Source organism: Drosophila serrata, unplaced genomic scaffold (assembly GCF_035046125.1).
Source record: "Drosophila serrata isolate PLE 108 unplaced genomic scaffold, ASM3504612v1 contig_362, whole genome shotgun sequence".
Taxonomy (NCBI): Eukaryota; Metazoa; Arthropoda; class Insecta; order Diptera; family Drosophilidae; genus Drosophila; species Drosophila serrata.
The window spans coordinates 2,294,611-2,313,279 of NW_028257260.1; the positions used below are offsets into that span (position 1 = coordinate 2,294,611).

At 30.8% G+C, this 18,669-nt stretch overlaps 1 protein-coding gene across 3 annotated transcripts in view; it reads left to right on the forward strand.

Moving 5' to 3' along the window:
• Positions 1–9,480, forward strand: part of bves (popeye domain cAMP effector bves) — a 35,437-nt gene extending 25,957 nt beyond the window's left edge. The window contains exons 4-9 of one of the 3 annotated variants that reach the window (XM_020942089.2): positions 24–181; positions 277–379; positions 457–606; positions 1,689–1,830; positions 6,399–6,431; positions 7,612–9,480. In XM_020942089.2, the coding sequence (XP_020797748.1) occupies positions 24–181; positions 277–379; positions 457–606; positions 1,689–1,830; positions 6,399–6,431; positions 7,612–7,676 (651 nt within the window). In that variant the 3' untranslated portion in view covers positions 7,677–9,480. Of the gene's footprint in view, positions 1–23; positions 182–276; positions 380–456; positions 607–1,688; positions 1,831–2,809; positions 3,004–6,398; positions 6,432–7,611 lie in introns of those variants that run through there. The other 2 variants (XM_020942090.2, XM_020942087.2) reach the window with 2 other exon arrangements.
• The last annotated feature ends 9,189 nt before the right edge of the window (positions 9,481–18,669 follow it).

The window sequence follows — 18,669 nt, forward strand, 5'->3', positions numbered from 1 at the left end:
GTGTGTGGTTTCTGAATTTTCAGGTTTACCTGGCGCTTTTCCAGCCGCTGCACGTGACCCGCCATCAGTTCAAAAAGGTGCTCAACTGCATGAAGGTGATACGTGCTCTAAAGTACCAGGAGGTTTACGCCCAGGAGAAGGTCACCAAGGTCGACAGCCTGTCGCTGGTGCTGAGCGGCAAGTGAGTGTGTTTGAAGAGTCATTTAAACTCAGTTGACTCGTTCCCTTTAAAAAGAAATTAATCAAAATGCATTCGTTACTCTTCTTCCCCCGCAGATTGGTGGTGTCACAGCATCAGAGAGCCCTCCACATTGTGTTTCCCCATCAGTTCCTAGACTCGCCGGAATGGTTTGGCGTCTCCACCGACGACTACTTTCAGGTGGGTGCGGTGGTCAGCACTTTTGAAGCATTTTGATAACTCATGATTTACTTGTTTTTTTTTTTTACAAACAACAGGTCTCCATTATGGCGATGGAGGAGTCGCGGGTGTTGATCTGGCACCGCGATAAGCTCAAACTGTCAATTATGGCCGAGCCCTTTTTGCAGACCGTCTTTGATCACATCCTAGGCCGTGATGTGGTCAAGAAACTCATGCAGGTCACCCAGGTAAGGGTTGATTAATGGTTGAATATATCAATATCAATAGGAAATGTTTAATGTGATATATCTACAAAACAATACAGCTCAATATCATATAAAATCAAGAAAAACTATATGATATAGTCGTCCGATTTTCATAAAACTTTACACAACATTTTTGATTAATATATAATGGCTATTTATAAAATTTGATGAAAATCTGTTAAAAATCGAAAAAGTTTTTTTTTTTATTAAAATTTTCCGATCGTTCCTATGGCAGCTACTATATATATGTATACATATATATAGTCCACCGATTTGCCCTGCTCCGACATATATACTAGTAAAATTATAAAGAAGAAACACTCCATAGTTTCATTCAAATAGCTTAAATTGGTTCTCGCACACTTGTGCATATGATTCCCAACTGGTTCTAACATCCCCGGAACGAAGTGTCTACTGCCAGCCCAGTATCAGATATGTGTTGTGTTACAAAAGTTGCAAGTCATTGTTTATTAGTGTTCAAATTTAGTAAGGGATCATACATACTTACATACATACATAGATACTTACTGATTAGAGTTACTGGTTACTGGTCATAGTAACTTAGTGTTCAGAGTTACTTAGTGGACATAGTTAATCAGTGTTCAGAGTTACTTACTGGTCATAGTTACTTAGTGTTCAGATTTACTTTCGCGCATCGAAGTATATGATTCCCAACTGGTTCTAACATCCCCGGAACGAAGTGACTGCTGCCAAGCCAGTATCAGATATGTGTTGTTACAAAAGTTGCAAGTCATTGTTTATTCGTGTTCAAAGTTAGTAAGTACATACTTACTGGTGATAGGTACTTACTGATCATAGTTACTTACTACTTATAGTTACTTGATGTTCATTGATACTTACTGATCATAGTAACTTAAAGTTTACAGATTCTGATCATTGTTAATTACTGATCAAGTAACTATGATCATTTCATAGTAACTTAGTGTTGAAAGATACTTACTGATTTTAGATTTGAATACTCAAGTGAATTATTTTAATTTAAATATGTATGTTTTCAAAATAAATGAAGGAAATTTAAATATATTTTCTAATTCTAATCCTAGGTGAGCGAGTCGATAGCCAGCAATGGCTTCCTGCCATCGGGTGGTTATGCAGAGGATGCTGAGGACAAGCCCATGTTGATACTCAAAAAGAGTGTGGATGTGGGCCATGGACTGACGGCCCTGATCAATCGGCAGCTCCAGGGTGAGTGCTTCTCTCTTATCTCTCTCTTTCTCACTCTCTTAAAATTGCCCCTTTCCTTAACCTAAGCTACTACAGCTGCGGCTCACAAAATAGTATCACTGATTAATTAAAAACCACGATATTAACACATTAGCGACCATGTTTTCTATTCACAATATGCAAGAAAATTAATTTAAAAAAAATTTTAATCAAATTTTAAGATAATATTTTGATAAATAAATAAAATATATATTACAAATATATGCTAAATATATATATTTAAAATATATATATATATATAAACAGTAAAGCAACTAATAAAGTTTAACTTAGTTTTTTCAAAGTATTCATTTATGTAATAGGCAAATTTTCAAATTTAATGTTACTTTCTTAAATTATATATTTTCCGACTGGATTTGTATTACTTTCAGGGAAAAGATTTAATTTTTTAAAGAAAATACAGATACATATTTGTCGCTTTCAGATATTTAATTAAAACCTATGCATTAAAGTTTAAAGAGTTTTCTAAATACTGTGAATCGAAAAACCTGTTCAAAAATGGTCATCTTTTAAATTATTATTAAATATTTCTACTAGCGTTGTGGCCGCTGCTGTGTATCCAAATATTTCTAGATGTGTTTTTCCTTTTCTTTTTGGGGTTTCTTTCTTTTCAAATGCAGTTTTAATGTCTTTCTGTCGCTGCTCTTCCCCCCTCTCTCCAACTCTCTCCCTCTCTCTGTGTGTGCACGCAAGCTTTTTGCTTTTAACGGGGCTTTTTGCATGGCAAAAAAAAAACCTAATTTCCCTTCTCACTTAACCCTGTATTATAGTTTAAATTATATAGAATACATATGTATATACTATATCTTAATTTTACATTGCGATTCTTTTATGTTATGTGCATTTTGTGATTTTTCGTTTATATTTATTTCTGTTCTGTTTACCTTTTTTCTACGCAACAAAAAAAAAAAAAAACGAAAAACAAAAACTCTAATTTTAGAAGAGCATGTTCCTTTACTTGGTCGCACGTACAAACAACAACAACTACTGCAACAACTAGAACCACAACAACCAGAAGCAACAACAAGCGCCAACAACATCGAGCAAAGTGCAATTTGAAAAATATTATGCAATAAATACGAATACATGCCGAGAAAAACAAAACAAATAAAAAATTGAAACCAGAAAAAAAAATGAGATAACAAATCTATTGCACGCGCACCCACGCACGCAAACACACGGAGCCTCCTCAGTCAGTCATCGTACCTTCAATCCAATCCCAACTCTAACAATCAATCATCAATCACCGCGAACATCAGCAACAAAAGGCCACAATCACCGATTACCGAAAGAGCTGCCTTCGATTCCATTGGCACATTTCTTTTTTTTTTTTAACATTCTACTAAATGTATAGATTCTTTTACCCTAGTAAATTTTAAAGAAATATGAAAAGAAATATTAGTATTATGTTAAAGTGATTCCACACAGAGTAGGGATGTATATCGAAAAGATTACAATTGTATTTATCGAAATGTATAGTACTGAATGTTGAAATGGTGATATTTTTATCGTAATTATTATTTTATTTCATAACCTCGAAAAATTGTAAACATATTATGAGATTTTATATATTGAAAAGGAAAATATCAATGTTTTTAAGGCTTTATTTTCATTTGTATTAATATAGTCTATTTTATTAAATATCAATTGATTTCCTTTAGTTCACAATGTTAAACTATTATTTTATTTATCTATTTCCGTCGCAAATATTGATTCTGTAATTATAAAATTACCAATTTCAGTATATTTTTATATTCTATAAAAAAAAGAATACCATCCGTTTTGATATATTACAGTTGTTTCCAAACGATTGTTTAAAATAATTGCAAAAACAGACAACAAATATGGTTTTTGTACCATTCACATGTCGTTCCAATCCACTTAAAGTGTGTTTAATAAAATGTGCCAATGGAATATTAGGTCATTTAGATCTATAAAGTCATTTCATACTTACGTAGCATAGCAACTATATATCACAGACACTAATCAAACGAATAATAATCCATCTAATCATTCTAAAAGCCAATCTTTGTACAACCCAAAACAGATTCAATGATTTTTTATGTAAACTTTTTAGCTTATTGTTAAACAAACACACACACACACACACTCCTCGTCATCACACCAGCAATTGTTCAGCATAAAATTTCCATCGCAGCGGAAATGTACTCAAAAAGAAAGAAAGAAAAAAAAAAAAAAAAAAAAAAAAGCAAATCCTTAGCAAAAAGCAATCATTATTAGTTACAGTCTAAAACCAGTTATTGAAGTTTTCAATTTATGTTCAGTTCAAACAGTTTTCTTGACTTATCATGGCTGTGTGCATTGAGTTTGTAGTTAAACAAGACACTTGATTGCTCACGAATTATAGTAATAGTTTGAGTGGGTTTTTCTCGATTAGACAGCTCGAACCAAGGTTTTGGACTTTAAATTAATCGATTATTAGACAATTTAAAGCTGAGATCTTGAATATAAATCACCATTTAGCAAGATCAAATAAAATTATATCAATATCCATGAAAAGATGGCATTTGTACATTAGAATTTTCTGGTAAATATTAATATATCTGTGACAGAAGTAAATGAAATTAAAAAATTAGTTTAAAGATGTAATTATCAGTTTTTTCACAAATAGATCAACTCAAACTTTTGTAAATAAATTAGGTTTCTCTTAAACATATAGTTTTTCAACTTCCGTCTTTAAATGTCTATATTTTATTGATCTTTTGACAAGGATTTTATAATAACAAGATGCATAATTCTCATCTTTTTCCATACAAAATTTGTTTACAAATAAAATATAATATGGTGTTATTGATCTTGTTATTATAGAGTCTTTGATTTTGTTTCTTAACTGGAAAAGTTTCAATTTAGAATTCAGGAACCTTTTTTGGAGTAATGGAAATTTACTGTGCTGGCACACAAAAATACCTACAATTATTATTTTGACTTTAACACATTAATTTATTGTTCTTTCATTTTATGCATTAATATTTTTTTTTTCTGTTTCCTTTTTGCTGATTTTAATTTGCATACGAATTGAGCTAACAGAAAGCGTGAAAACTAATTAGAATTAATATCGAATAATTATTGGCATAATGTAAGCAATAGCATAGCCTAAGTCTCTGTACATACAAATAAACATATATATATTTATATATATATATGACATATATGACCAATAGCACATTAAATCTATACATATATCTTATGTACATAACCCCCTTTAATCAATATCCAATGTGTAATGAAACGAAACGAAATCAATGTGAATGTAAACAAGCCAAAAACGAAAGCTAATAAAAAAACACACGCATACGAGTATGTATGTATGTAATATGGATATGAAGTATTTGAGATAATCCCAATGAGAATCGATCGGGTGTCAATATCGGGAGTCAGACTATATATATACTATATACATATGTATATATCAAAGGCACGCGCGCTCAGCCAATTTGACATCATTATTAACATTATTTTGTCGCAAATGGTATTGATTTGTTTTTTATTTTAATTCGCAATTATTTGGTTTTGCCGCCGCTCTGGGGAAAACAAAAACAATAACAAAATGTAATATATTTCTACGTAAATATATATGTGTGTTTTTTTTAATTGTTTGCCGCGTGTTAATTGTCTGGGTATACGTTTTTGTGTAGTGTAAGGGAGTGTCTTTGTAAACTATCGCGTTGAAAGCAAACAAAATAATAAAGCATGTCTATAAATTTACACACAAAGTGCAGCCGACAATAATAATATTAATATATATCTAAAACATTTTTATTTGGTGCTATAAAAGCTAAGGAACATTTTTTAGGAATAAACAATATATAGAGAAAAGTTAGTCTTACTTGGAAACTTACTGGGAAATCTGTAAAAAAGTTTTAACTTTCAAAATCTATACAAATTTCAAGAAGTTGTTTTTGTTTTCGTTGCATAGAATTTATATATATTCGAAGGAGCAAAGGATTTCACAGAAAGTTCTTACAACCCCCAAGGAAGGTGCTCATAAGTATGCAATAAAAATTATTAGTCAGTGTAAATGAACAAAAAGGAAGAAGTTTTTCTTCCTTTTCCTAAAATCAATATATCAAGCAAATTTTAAAAATTTTAATCAAAATTTATAGTATTTACTAGAGTCTAGCTAAATTTTAATTGACTTAATTTATGGAATTTACTTTAATTTGTAACAAAAATGAAAATTAAAGTTCATGGATTTATGTGTTACATTCATACATATATGTATGTACATTACTATATGTGTCTGATTTCACACACTGAATCCGCCCCGCCCCCCCTCTACCACCTTCTATATATTCTACGTTCTACAAATTATATGTATGTATGTGTTTAATTTGTGATAAAATTTATGTATTTGATTTTCTATTTTTTCGGTGACTATAATTTTGTTGTATGTCTAACGTAAACGTTCCAAACCAAAAAATTGCATCATAAACGTTAATCAACAACTACAACAAAACTACAACCAACACCAACAATCCAAAACCAACAACAACAACATCCAAAAACAGCACTGCCCAGGATATCGAAGTACTACGATTGCGGTAAGTTCATAAATCCAATAAAAAGGATATATGTATATAGCTTTTGAGGTGAATATTTAAAATGAAACTATCAGACTGATTGCTTTATATGAGTTTTTATATCAATCTATTGATTAGTTATTATAAAACATAAAGTAAAGGTCATATAACAACAAAGATGCAAACCGCCAAATGAATATTATACTGTATTTGATGAAATGTAGGGATAAACTTGTAGAAAAATATTTAAAATGTAGGAAGAGTAAATTTTGAATTTAAATTTAAAATCTTTAAGAAAATAATATTACTTTAGTATTTTTTATAGAACCACTTATAAATATAGTTATATAGTTAAAGTTACTGGTAGCTATTTGCTCGAAAAAGAAGGATATGTAATATTTAACAGCACAAATGACAGCACTGTTATTTTTTTAAAGCTCAGATAAATTAAAGGAGGGTAAAAATCCGCAAACGAATCTGGTGATTAAAGTTTTAACAGAGTCTTAGAGTCTTTTAATATTAAATTTATTTTTAATAAAACAAATGAAAGTCAGTAAAATTAGCATAGAACAAATGGACATTTTAAAGTATATATATAATAAATTTATTAATTCCTTATGTATTTTGTTTTGGTTTGTTTATCCGGAAGTCATCTTTACATAAATTTAACTTTATATATTTAAAAAAAATATTAAAGAAATATGTAATGGCTCTTGTTGTCCCTTGTTTGTTAAATATTTGTGGTACTTTTTAATTTAAAAGTCATAAGACAAGGGTTTGCAAACTATAAGCCGCATAGCAGAGTATGTACTTATGATAGTCGTGTGTGTATCTGTCTCTTTCTCTGTAAAACTATCTATATATCTCTCTCTGAAGTCTGTGTTACAATTTGTGTAGTGTGACCATGCCTAGTTTTGTTGCAAAAAAAGCTTTTAGATTTGTGCATGCGTTCTACGGTGTTAATTCCACATTCTTGAATACATGTTAAAGAGCAATTAAAGAAAAAACAAAATAATATGGATAAAATAATATATATTAATTTTAAATCAAATTTTGTCGCCGTTTTCCATTGAATTGAATTATTAATATTTTTTATCTTCCTTGAAAACTGCCCTAAAATTGTTTAGATTGAAATATATAACTGAAGATCCTTTAATATATATTTTCTCTTTTCTTTTTATTTCTTTTATATATATTTTAGCTGGGGATCCGAACTCCTGGCGCCTTGGAAGGATTGATGAAACTGATCATGAGACGGCCGTTTGAAAGGGATCGACGACGAATTGTTTAGACTTGTGTGTTTTGAGTATTATTAGATGTATATTTTAGGCCATACGCTGGAAGTCCCAGAAAACAAAAACAAAGGATCTAAGGAAACCCAAAGCCATGATTCGTTATACAGAATTATTTATATATACAAATCTATATAGAAAATTGACAATTTAAATACGGGTATTCCTCTCTCTATATCTGTCTTTTTATAGTTTAAAATTATTTCTTTTTATTTGTATTTACCTTTTTTATATACATATATAGGAAAATTTACAGTATTGCATTTGACTGTATTAGGAATTTAATAAATTGGTAGAAATTAAATAAGTAAAATCTTCTGTAATTTGGCATTAAAAATATCTATTAAGAAAATAAGTTAATTAAAATTAAAATTACAATGTGACAGCACTGATTATATATTTCGTTCTCGATTTTGTTCAGAGAAATTTTTGCTCATTTATAGGAAAAGTTTTAAAAGATTTAGTTTTATATGAATTACCAAATTATATATTTTTTATGTATTTATTTCTATAAGCCACAGAGAGAAGAATACCCCAAAATCAGAGAATGAATAATATATACAAACTATATATATATATATATATATATATATATATATATATATAAATTAAATTTAATCTAGTTGCAAATTGTATTACGCTATAACTGTGGGTTAGATGATTGACAGCGCAGAACAACAACGGAATTAAATGGAGAAAAATGTATTTTTTTATTACCCTAATGTTAAGAGATTAAGAGAGATATTTAGAAAAGAAGAAAGTAATACAAAATCGTTGAGTGTACAACTTGTGCATGAATATATTGTATATGAGTAGTTAACAAGAAAACCAAACAGAACAAGATATGTTTGTGGCTAAACCCGCTAATTCAAGAGAATAACATTCCACACATCGTCCCACAAAAAAAAAAAAAAACAAAAATACACCGATATAACCAATATAGTAAATCATAAAACATATACAATATCACCTCCCTCCCGCCATGTGAAATCGTTAACACCTTTAATCATTTTACAAAACCTGTAAATTGATTTATTTAATTTTATTTTTCCGTTTGCCTAAAAGTATGATATACAAAAATGTAGCAATATGCAAAAAAGAGAGACTTCTGACTCGGATAGAAAAAGTTTGTTGAAATGTGAGTGGAAACCTGACAATGTTTTGAAATTGTATATTTTATTATACCATTGTTGCTTTTGTATCTCTGAGTGTGCTGTTGAGTGAAATAAAAGGAAGTGGATACGCAAATGAAAGTGGAGTGAAAATATGAAAAAGCCCTACCAATTAATTAATTTTGTTGAGTAATTCAATGTTTAGCTAGGTATTAAATAACCAAAACCAAATAAACAAAGTATGACTTCATAAAAGGGGAGCCAGCGGAGAGATAATTAAATTCTAAATTGTGGTTAAAATATGCTCCATATAAAAAAATAACCCATGGAGGTTTCATTTCAAACATTTTTCACATATATTTCAAAACAAAATTTGGTTTCATTTCCCCTCCCAAAAAATTGCATCGCATTGTATTGTTATCGATCCCAACGCTTGCCTCATGTAAGTTAAAGGTTATATTAAAAAATTACAGATACACAACAGAAATTTCCATAAACAAAAGATTTAAAAAAAAAAACTACAATAGAACAGAAACATAAGAAAGAGAAAAATAAAAAACCAAATCAAAAAACCAATAGTTCAATGTATTTCGTACCTTTGAGAATAGTTTAAAATAAAGTAGACTGGACATGAAATAAAATATACCTAAATTTATTTGGCAGAAACTTGAATTTTAAATGTATTTGATTTTCTAGATATTTCCAAGGTGATTTCTCAGGTAAGTTTCAGTCTTTTTAGGTAATTTATAATATAATTTTTCTTTGGCAGTTAATGTATATAATAAGTTACAGATCTGGGGTCCAAACTTTGTGGTCAAAATTCATGTTCGTAATGCTTAAATTCCCAAAAAGTTAGCGTAACGACTCTTTTATATTTTATGCGGTTTTTTGTGCACACAAAAAGAAAACAAAGTCACAAGATTTTAGAAAAATAATAGTCTTGTTAAAATTGTAAAGAATGTGTCTACCAACTCCAAGTAAATGAACGATTTAAAAACATATTAAAAAATATACAAATATTGAATATATTAAAATATAAAACATTACAATATAAAATTAACATTTCTGTGATAGTTGAAATATAATAAATATTTATATATTCAGATTTAATTGAAATTTCATGGAAAGACTAATTTACAACTCGATATTCTTAAGTAAAAAATCGATAATATTAAATTTATAGGACTTGAGCTAAGAAATGCCTTAAATTTCTTTAAAATATGAACTAATTAATATATAAATATGAATTAATTTAAAGTCATTCCGAATTTATTTTTATTTATTTATATGTATATATTTTTGTGATATTGTTGTTTATTCATAAATTGTCATATAATTTTTCTTTATATCTTTTTGAAATATTTTTATATGAATATTTCTTTCTTTCTGTTCATTATTTTTTCTTACACTATTTCTTTATTAGTTTTCCGCAAAATTCGGTTTAATATATATATATTTTCTCCATTATCACTACTTAAAAATACACATCCTTTTTTCCTGTGTATTTGGAGGACTCATCACGTTATTTATATATTCAAATTCTGTAGTGTCCATCCTCTGGCTCCGCTTTAACTTTGTTCGCCGCTCATGCCGCAGCGCTTGGTTTCCATGTGGGTGGCATAAATAAATAATTTTTAAAGCATTTTTGTAGCTGGAAACTTTAATTATAGTGATCGCCCAGCAGTTGTGTCTGCTGCAAGTTTGTTCCCGGCTGAGCACGAAAAGTGTTGCATATTTAGGCGGGCCACCGCGTTAATTAACTAGGCGAGACTTCAAAGCCTCGTTTGTGCTTTGTGCACTGGTCTGTATCTTAGTACCTGCTTAGTGGTGTACCTTTGTGTGTATACACACACACACACATATATATATATGTACACAATACTCCAGTTTTATGGACAAGAGGGGCGACCCTTGGTTTATTTTTAACCCAGTCTCCTGGTCACGTGACCACACGGGGTAAATGTAATATAAATATATATATATACCTACAAATTTGCATATATTTCTTTTACATTAAGATCAACATAAGCCTTAAGCCCTTAATAACACGTTTTATATAGTCACGCTTATTTGATTTTTGTTATATTTATACAAAGCACAAACATGCCTATGTCATATACCAATACCAAAAAGGTATTATAATTCGGATCATATATTTGCCATGATTTATACTAAAATTTAACAGAAATATAAAGAAAAAGGTCCGGAAATCAAAGAGGCTATACTCTTCAAATCGCGAATAACCGTGAACTTGTACGTAGTGGACGCAAAACTCGGCTCTTGATGACTCCCACCCACCCCCACCAACGTTTCCTTACTGAATGCTCCCAAATCTGATTACCACAAATAAGACTTGATGGCAATCCGTAGGGATACATTGGTCGGGATGGTTGCGAGTCATAAAGAGCCAGGTTTCCCGTCCGCCAATCAACATGGACCAGGTCACGATTATTTTCGACTTGAAAAGCATAGCTTCTTTGGTCTTCAGTTCCTCTCCTTGAAGTATTGAAGAGTAATGGCCGTCATCGTCATCGAAATCGGTTCTTGTCCGTGTCTTGTTGTGGAGCACCTCAAGGAGTCGGACGAGGCGAAATGTGTCCCAGTGATGTCCTTGGAAGAAGCTCTCATGATCGTTGGCGGAGAGTCTTCTATCTGGTCATCCTATATAGAAATATATATGGTATAATTTTAGTCTGAAGCTTATGGCACTGTGAAGGAGTCATTTCCCACTCTATATACCATATATATATAAGTATTACAATTAATATAAACCCACCTCTGAGATTTTTGGAAATTTTGGTTGAAATGCATGATACATGCAATGCCTGAAAACCGAAAGTGGTTCTTGGCCGTGTCTTGTTGGGGAGCGCATCTTGCACCCCTTGTTCTTCAACGGGTATGTCCCATTGGTGCCCTTGGAAGATGCTCTCATGATCGTTGGCGGTGAGTCTTTTATCTGGTCATCCTATATATAAATATATAGGGTATAATAATTTTAATCTTAAGTTTATTGCATTGTGAAGGAGTCATTTCCGACCCTATAAACCATAAATGGGCACACCTTGGCTCCATGGAATTATAATCAAAATTATTAGGACATGGTTTGGGAGCTAGACTTTCGGTTTAATACAAGACTAGATGGCAATATTTAAGTTTTAAGGTTAAGTATAAAATCATTAAAATGTTAACAAAGCAACTTAAATAAATAAATACCAATACTACAGGAAAGCTAAGTTATGAGTTTTTTACGCTTTGGTTTCTACAAAAAAATGTCTTAAATATATAGGTAAATGTTAAGAAAGAATGGAGATATATGTATATATATACATATGTTTATGTTTTCGGTTGTGCAGGAATGCATGAAAAGGGTTGCCACTTTATCCATTAACATGTGTGTTCGTACGTAACTGTACTTCCTCGCAGCTTTTTAGCATTCGACGCGTCGCTGTATGTACATACATACATACATATGAATGCACCAATACCACAAACACATGTATTTTTTTGGCGATACAAAAAAATTAAAACTTGCAAAGAATTCATTCTGATGCAACGCTGGTTGTTAAAATTTGATGTCTGGCTCATAACCTTATTTATATACATACATATATATCTATATATATTACAATTACAATGAACACACCGCTGAACTTTCTGGAGATTTTAGTTGAAATTTACATTATTTGGAGGAAATTCTTTAATGGTCTTGCTAGTTCGACGAATGCAATTATAATGAAAATTATTAGGAACATGATTTGGGAGCCAGATTTTGGGTTCAAGTTTTTGGATTTTAAGTTCAAGTATGTATATAGTTATGTATATATATATATATATATTTTTTTTTACTGTGCAGAAACGGAAGAAAAGGTTTTCCGCTTAATACATACACATGTGTGTTTGCATGTGACTGTACTTACCCGCCGCTTTTTAGCATTCGACACTGTATCCACTTATGTTTGCATTAAATTAATGCATTCAAATTAATACAATTAAACTCTTTTAAACTTTTAAGTGATTGCCAAAGATAGCTAACAAAATTATGTTAAACTTTTCCGATGAACAATATAATTGCAAATTAAAATTGCAAGTACTTCTCTGCTTCGACTTCTCTTTCTTTTTGAGCCACGCGATCTAAAGTATGACCATAGACCCATTTCCTCCATAATCCGATATTTACAATGATTTTATTTTTTATTTGTTTAAAACATTGGGAATGAAACATTTTTTACAAAATGCTAACTCCAAAATGCTGATGTTATAGATGTGGTAATGCTCAAAGCTCACAATAAAATATCAAAATGCATTCATATTTCACATCAAAAACAAATATATTCAGTGTCATTGTTTTCATTTCGGAGGGGGGAGTGGGAAAAAAACAATCTCACAGACTCATTTAAAAACCATTTATTAAAAAGTATGGTTGACCAGCCATTGAATGATTGATTCCTGCCGATGTCGGGAAAATATTTACCGTTTTTCTTTTACCATTTCCGATTATTTCAACAAATAAATTGCTTCCCTTTTCATCAATGATTCTCCTGGCAGCAGTTACCTTTATTGGTTTTTTTTTTGTGGATAATTAAAAGTTCAAAAATGGTTGACTTTCTCCATATTCAAAAATTAATTGCTGGGATTGTGCTTTGCTCATTTCGTTTGTTTTGCCGCATTCCGTAATCCGTTACCTGTGGTCCGTAATCCGTTACCCGTTACCCGTAATCCGTAATCCGTAATCCGTAATCCGCTTCCGCTCCACTTACGCCTGAAGTTGCCACCTGGAGTTGTCGCAGTCGGAGGAGCCGCTGCTGCTGCGGCATATTCAGGTTAGTCGTTCACCTTAAATCAGTTAATGTTAATCAGCGGGCGGAGTGGGTGGAGTGGCTCTGGGGGTGCCGAGGTGGACCTGGTCCTGTCACTCAACTCAGTCAATTGCTTTCGTTTCCGTTTGACGCTTCCCTCATCCGGCGACGGGATGAGCAAGTGGTCTGGTTATGGCTTCAGCTCCTCCAGCTCCTTTTCCTCCTCCTCCTTTACGGATGGCTGTCGGCATTGTTGTCCCCTTCAATGCCTCAGTGTCTATGATGGACACTGCAAGAAAAATGATGGTTCAAATGGATGGTGAATTAAATATCAAACTGACTAAAGCAATAATTATATTAATAATCAATGTATTTTGACTTAAAACAAAAGCTTTCAACTAAATGAATGTAGTTCAACTTTTTCCTATTTTTACCTTTTTAAAAATATCCAAATTTGTTGTATTTAATTTATTTTTTATTTGATTTGGTCCCATATATTAATTAGAATATTGCTTTATAGCAAGGCTAATATATCGATAAAATCGAAACGATAGAAAAATATAAGCAAAATGTCTTATATTATATTATATTGATAATCAATATTAAACATTTAAATATTGTTTTATATATAGACTTAAACATCAAGTTTAGTACATATATTATAGATAAATATATATTTTAATGCTTCCCAAGAAAGTAATAAATTTGAACTTAAAAGTGTATTTATTTTGTGCAATAAACAAAAAAACCAGATATTTTTTAGTTGATTTTACATGATTCAATTATTTTATTTTACTAGTTATAGTTTATAGAAATTTATATAAAAATGTATATTTAATTTTAAAACTTATATTTATAAAAAAGATCTAGTTAAACTGCCAACTTAAAGGCCTTGTTTTGAGATTCTAAATATACATATAGAGGGAGAGAGATCTGAACTTAACTACCACTTAATCAATAAAGTTTTCTTAGTATATATTTATTTAAAAAAATATTCCTAACTTTCCCACGAGTAGTTAAAAATATTCTTTATTTTTCCACGAGTATTTTAAAATATATATTTTCTATTAATTTATAAAATTTTTAAATCTGTAGAGTATATATTTAAGGTCTATTAAAGAGTTTCCAGTTAATTGTTACCTTTACGAGTGACAGAATTAGGTTGTTATTTCGCTCACTGCTTATATACATATATATGGCTATATGGTTTATATATATATAAGTATATACAAGTGATTGGGTCAGTCGGTAAGGCATCGAAGCGTGCCACCCCAAGACCACCCTCCATCCCTCCGTCAATCCAGCAACCCTTCGCCAAGCGGTTTGGTCAATAACCTTAATTGCTCATCAATTTCCACAGCAGCAGCAGCAGCAGTAACCTGAACAGCAGCAACATCGCATCAATGGAAAAGGCGCTAATCAGTCAACACAACAGCAACAAATCTGTCCCCGCGGTCTATGTGTGTCAACGTGCCAGGATTCGGAGCGTTCATTGGCTTTGAGTTTTGTGCATTTAATCAATATTTGGACACCAGCAGAAACAACTAGTCCAAAGTGAGCTAAACTTGAATAGGACACACCTGTCAATGGAAAAATAAGCGGAGCTTTAAGGAACAAAATATATACATAACATAGTCTTGATAATCCTTTATACTTATCAAATTTAGGTAAAACAACAAACCAAAAAATCTATTTTATTTTGAGAATACTACTTATATTATATTTAAGTTATCATAAATGGTTGGTTATAAACTAAAGTTTTTGAACGAAATAGAAACCCTTAAAAGTAAATATTGAAGTGGCCAAAGTTCTGCCTTTCTTTGCCAACTTAGCCAACATCCTTTTATTAAATGACAAAGGAAGCTCACAAAATAGGAGACAAAACTTTGAGAAACCGAGTAGCTATCATCCAGTTGTTAAACTTGGAGACAAAATAAAAGATCATGACAAGAAACTATCGACTATATAAGAATATTTTAAGAATTTAGCATACTTACAAACTAATAAATGATTTGTTTTATATTAAACATATAAGTAAGGTTTATAATTAGAACATTAAAGAAGATTTAAGTATTTAGGTGTAGAAAGACTATATTTATAATAGGGATGTTAATTGAGTGGAAAAATTCGACATATTGACATATTAAAAACATATCGATAACAAGAGTATCGAATTAGTAAATTTCGAAAAATACAGCACTAAATATAAAAAAAATAAAATAAACAAATAAAGAATAAAATAATATTCAAATATCAGAAATCTATTATATAATTTATTGGTTTTGTTCTGATTAAATTTCTAAATCCAATTTTTTAAAAAGAATATAGATTTATTTTATAGTTAAAACATCGATTTATACATTGGATTTCGCTTTAAAAATAAATAAAGTTTTAATGGATACTTTGTGACTACTTTATTTAAAAAGATTTTAATTAAAATTGGTATTATAATCCCTATGAAGTATATATTTCCAATCCTCGTCAACAGCCCAGTCAATCTAGTCATGTCTGTTTATCTTTTGATATTTTTCCTTTCAATTTAAGCTTTAAAAAACAAAACAAACAAACAACTTCGCTTTTACAGAATAAAGTAAGACAGCGTCAACAACTGAATAAAAAAATGACGACAAGCCGTGAGCAATGTCATACCCTAACAGGACCTCTTAAAAATGCGCAGGATGCGTCTGCAAACATTTGACAGTTGCAGCAGCCACCAACAACAGCTACTCAAAAATAACAAAAAAAAAAAAAATAAAATAAAATAAAATAAAAGAAAATAGTAAAAAACCAACTAAAAAATAAACTAGAAAAGGGGGCAAAAGTAAACTGCCAAAAGGCACAAACACAAACAAAAAAAATGAACTTTTCTGTTAGCTTTCTCTTTTGCACTTTCAGTTGAGCAATGCAAAAAAAATGTATATATATATGCATGTAAATGTTAAAGTAAAAAAATAAAAATAAATGAAAAAAGTGTTGCCAACATTTAGATGAAAACTTTTGCAAAAAGTTGTAAACTCCGCTTCTATGTATTTAAATGCAGAAATTAAAAGAGTGGAAAAGGAAAGCTTAATTCTATGGCAAATTAAAGGCAAACGCTGAACAACTTGTTGAAATAACGCACAGTTGTGTTGTTTGTCAAGAGATTTGAGACTTAAATAATATATTTTGGATATACACTATTCAAATATTTAATAGTTTATTCAGTTTTTAAGTGTGTGTGTACATTGAAAGGTTTTAGAAATTATTCTTCTGACAAATGATTATGTTGCATTCCTAATTTTGTATGTTTTTTGACAGTTCACCAGGAGTTTTTATTTACAGCTCTGCTTAGGAGGTTTTCCATACATTTTTATAAAAGCAAATACTATTTTCTTTTTGGTTTTCATTTTTTTTTATATTCATTCAAATCTCAACCCAGGTATTTATGTCTTTCGACACTGAAGTCAGCTCTGGAAGGCCGCTTTACTTCGGTTGCTTTTTTAGACTTACAGAAACACCTTGGTCCTTGCTTGCAATAATCTGCAGCTTTTGTTTTCTATTCACCAAATGATTACTCGGGCGTCCCATATGCACTCAATCCTGCACTTGGGAAAATACTATTTAATTTTAAAGAATTAGCTCAAGATTTGAAATCATTTTAAATGGTGCACACATAAGTATGCTACATTTTTTTAAAGCAAGAAATTGTAATGGCATTTGGAACATAAGAGTTTTAAAGTCTATTTAAATTACTTTAAAATTTAACAACGATTTCTAGGGCACTCCTACATATTTATATCGTTTCAGATTTCGATATTTTATATATCAAAATATAAATATTCGAAAACTAGGGATGGCAGATGCTTCAAAAAAAGACTGTCTAAAAGTAATCAATAACAATTTTTTTAGAAAAAACAATACAAATATTTTAGATATGATTTTTTAGGGACTTATATCAAAATAAGCTGTGTATTTTTGTATTTATTAGGTAATCATTTTTAGATAACCTTTACATTTTCTTAGATATTTTGTTGCAGTGCAACCTTTGCCGCTTTATCTACTCAGCTTTTTGTTCTGAACTCTGCTCTTGGGCTTAAGGCCAAACAATTCTGCACTTTCACTTCGTTCTCATCGGCCAACTCAGCAGTGCACTTAACAAGGTGCTTTCAGCCAAAATTCAGTTTGTGTTTGTGTGTGTGTGCCAGTGGGCAGTGGGTGGTGGGTGGTGGGTGGTGGGTGGTATTGGTGGTGGGTGGTGATGTTGCCTGGCGGACAGGTGAATTTTCGGTGGTTCTTCGTTATCCCTTTAATGTGGCACAATCATGGCACGAACTTGGCCCAATCACATGTGGGAATTCAATTAAATAAACGAGACTTGCACTGAGCCACAAAAAGGGTAGTTGTAGAAGATGGAGGAAGGGCTGCAATAAGTGCTTAGATTTGCAGCAAAGTGCAACAAAAACAACCAGGGCCAGGTACCTTAGCTATAGGATCCTTGTACATATGTATGTACAGGCTTGTCTACGCATACAGATTTACGGTTATATCCCCTAGCGACCGGAAGTCACTTTTAGCTAACAACGGAAGTTGCAAACGTCTGCTGGTTGTTAGTTGCCATTGGGTCACAGAGAGAGAAATGTAAAGTTTACTTGTTAACAGTAAGTGATCATTAATTATTGTTTAAATATATTTGTTATAAATATAACTAAGCATGAAATAGATAATTTTAAGGTTAAAAGTCTTTCTTTTGTGGAGAAGGAATTAGTTTAGGTAAAGCCTTTGCTTTAATTATCTTCTAACAAACGATTAATAAACACCTCGAGCTATAAATTATTAATTTATCGATATTTTATCAATATTTCATGGGTCGATAAATTGGTATTCTAACGTTTCGGTATATTTTATATATTTTGTTTATTTAAATTTGTTTTTAAATCACAATAATTAAACAAACAAATATATATGTTATTTTTGTTTGTTTATTTTTAGATTTTACCAATCATGTGTATTTCAATAATCTTTTTAAAAACCAGTAGAAATATATATATAAATAAAAATATTTATTTTATTTGCAGTGCAT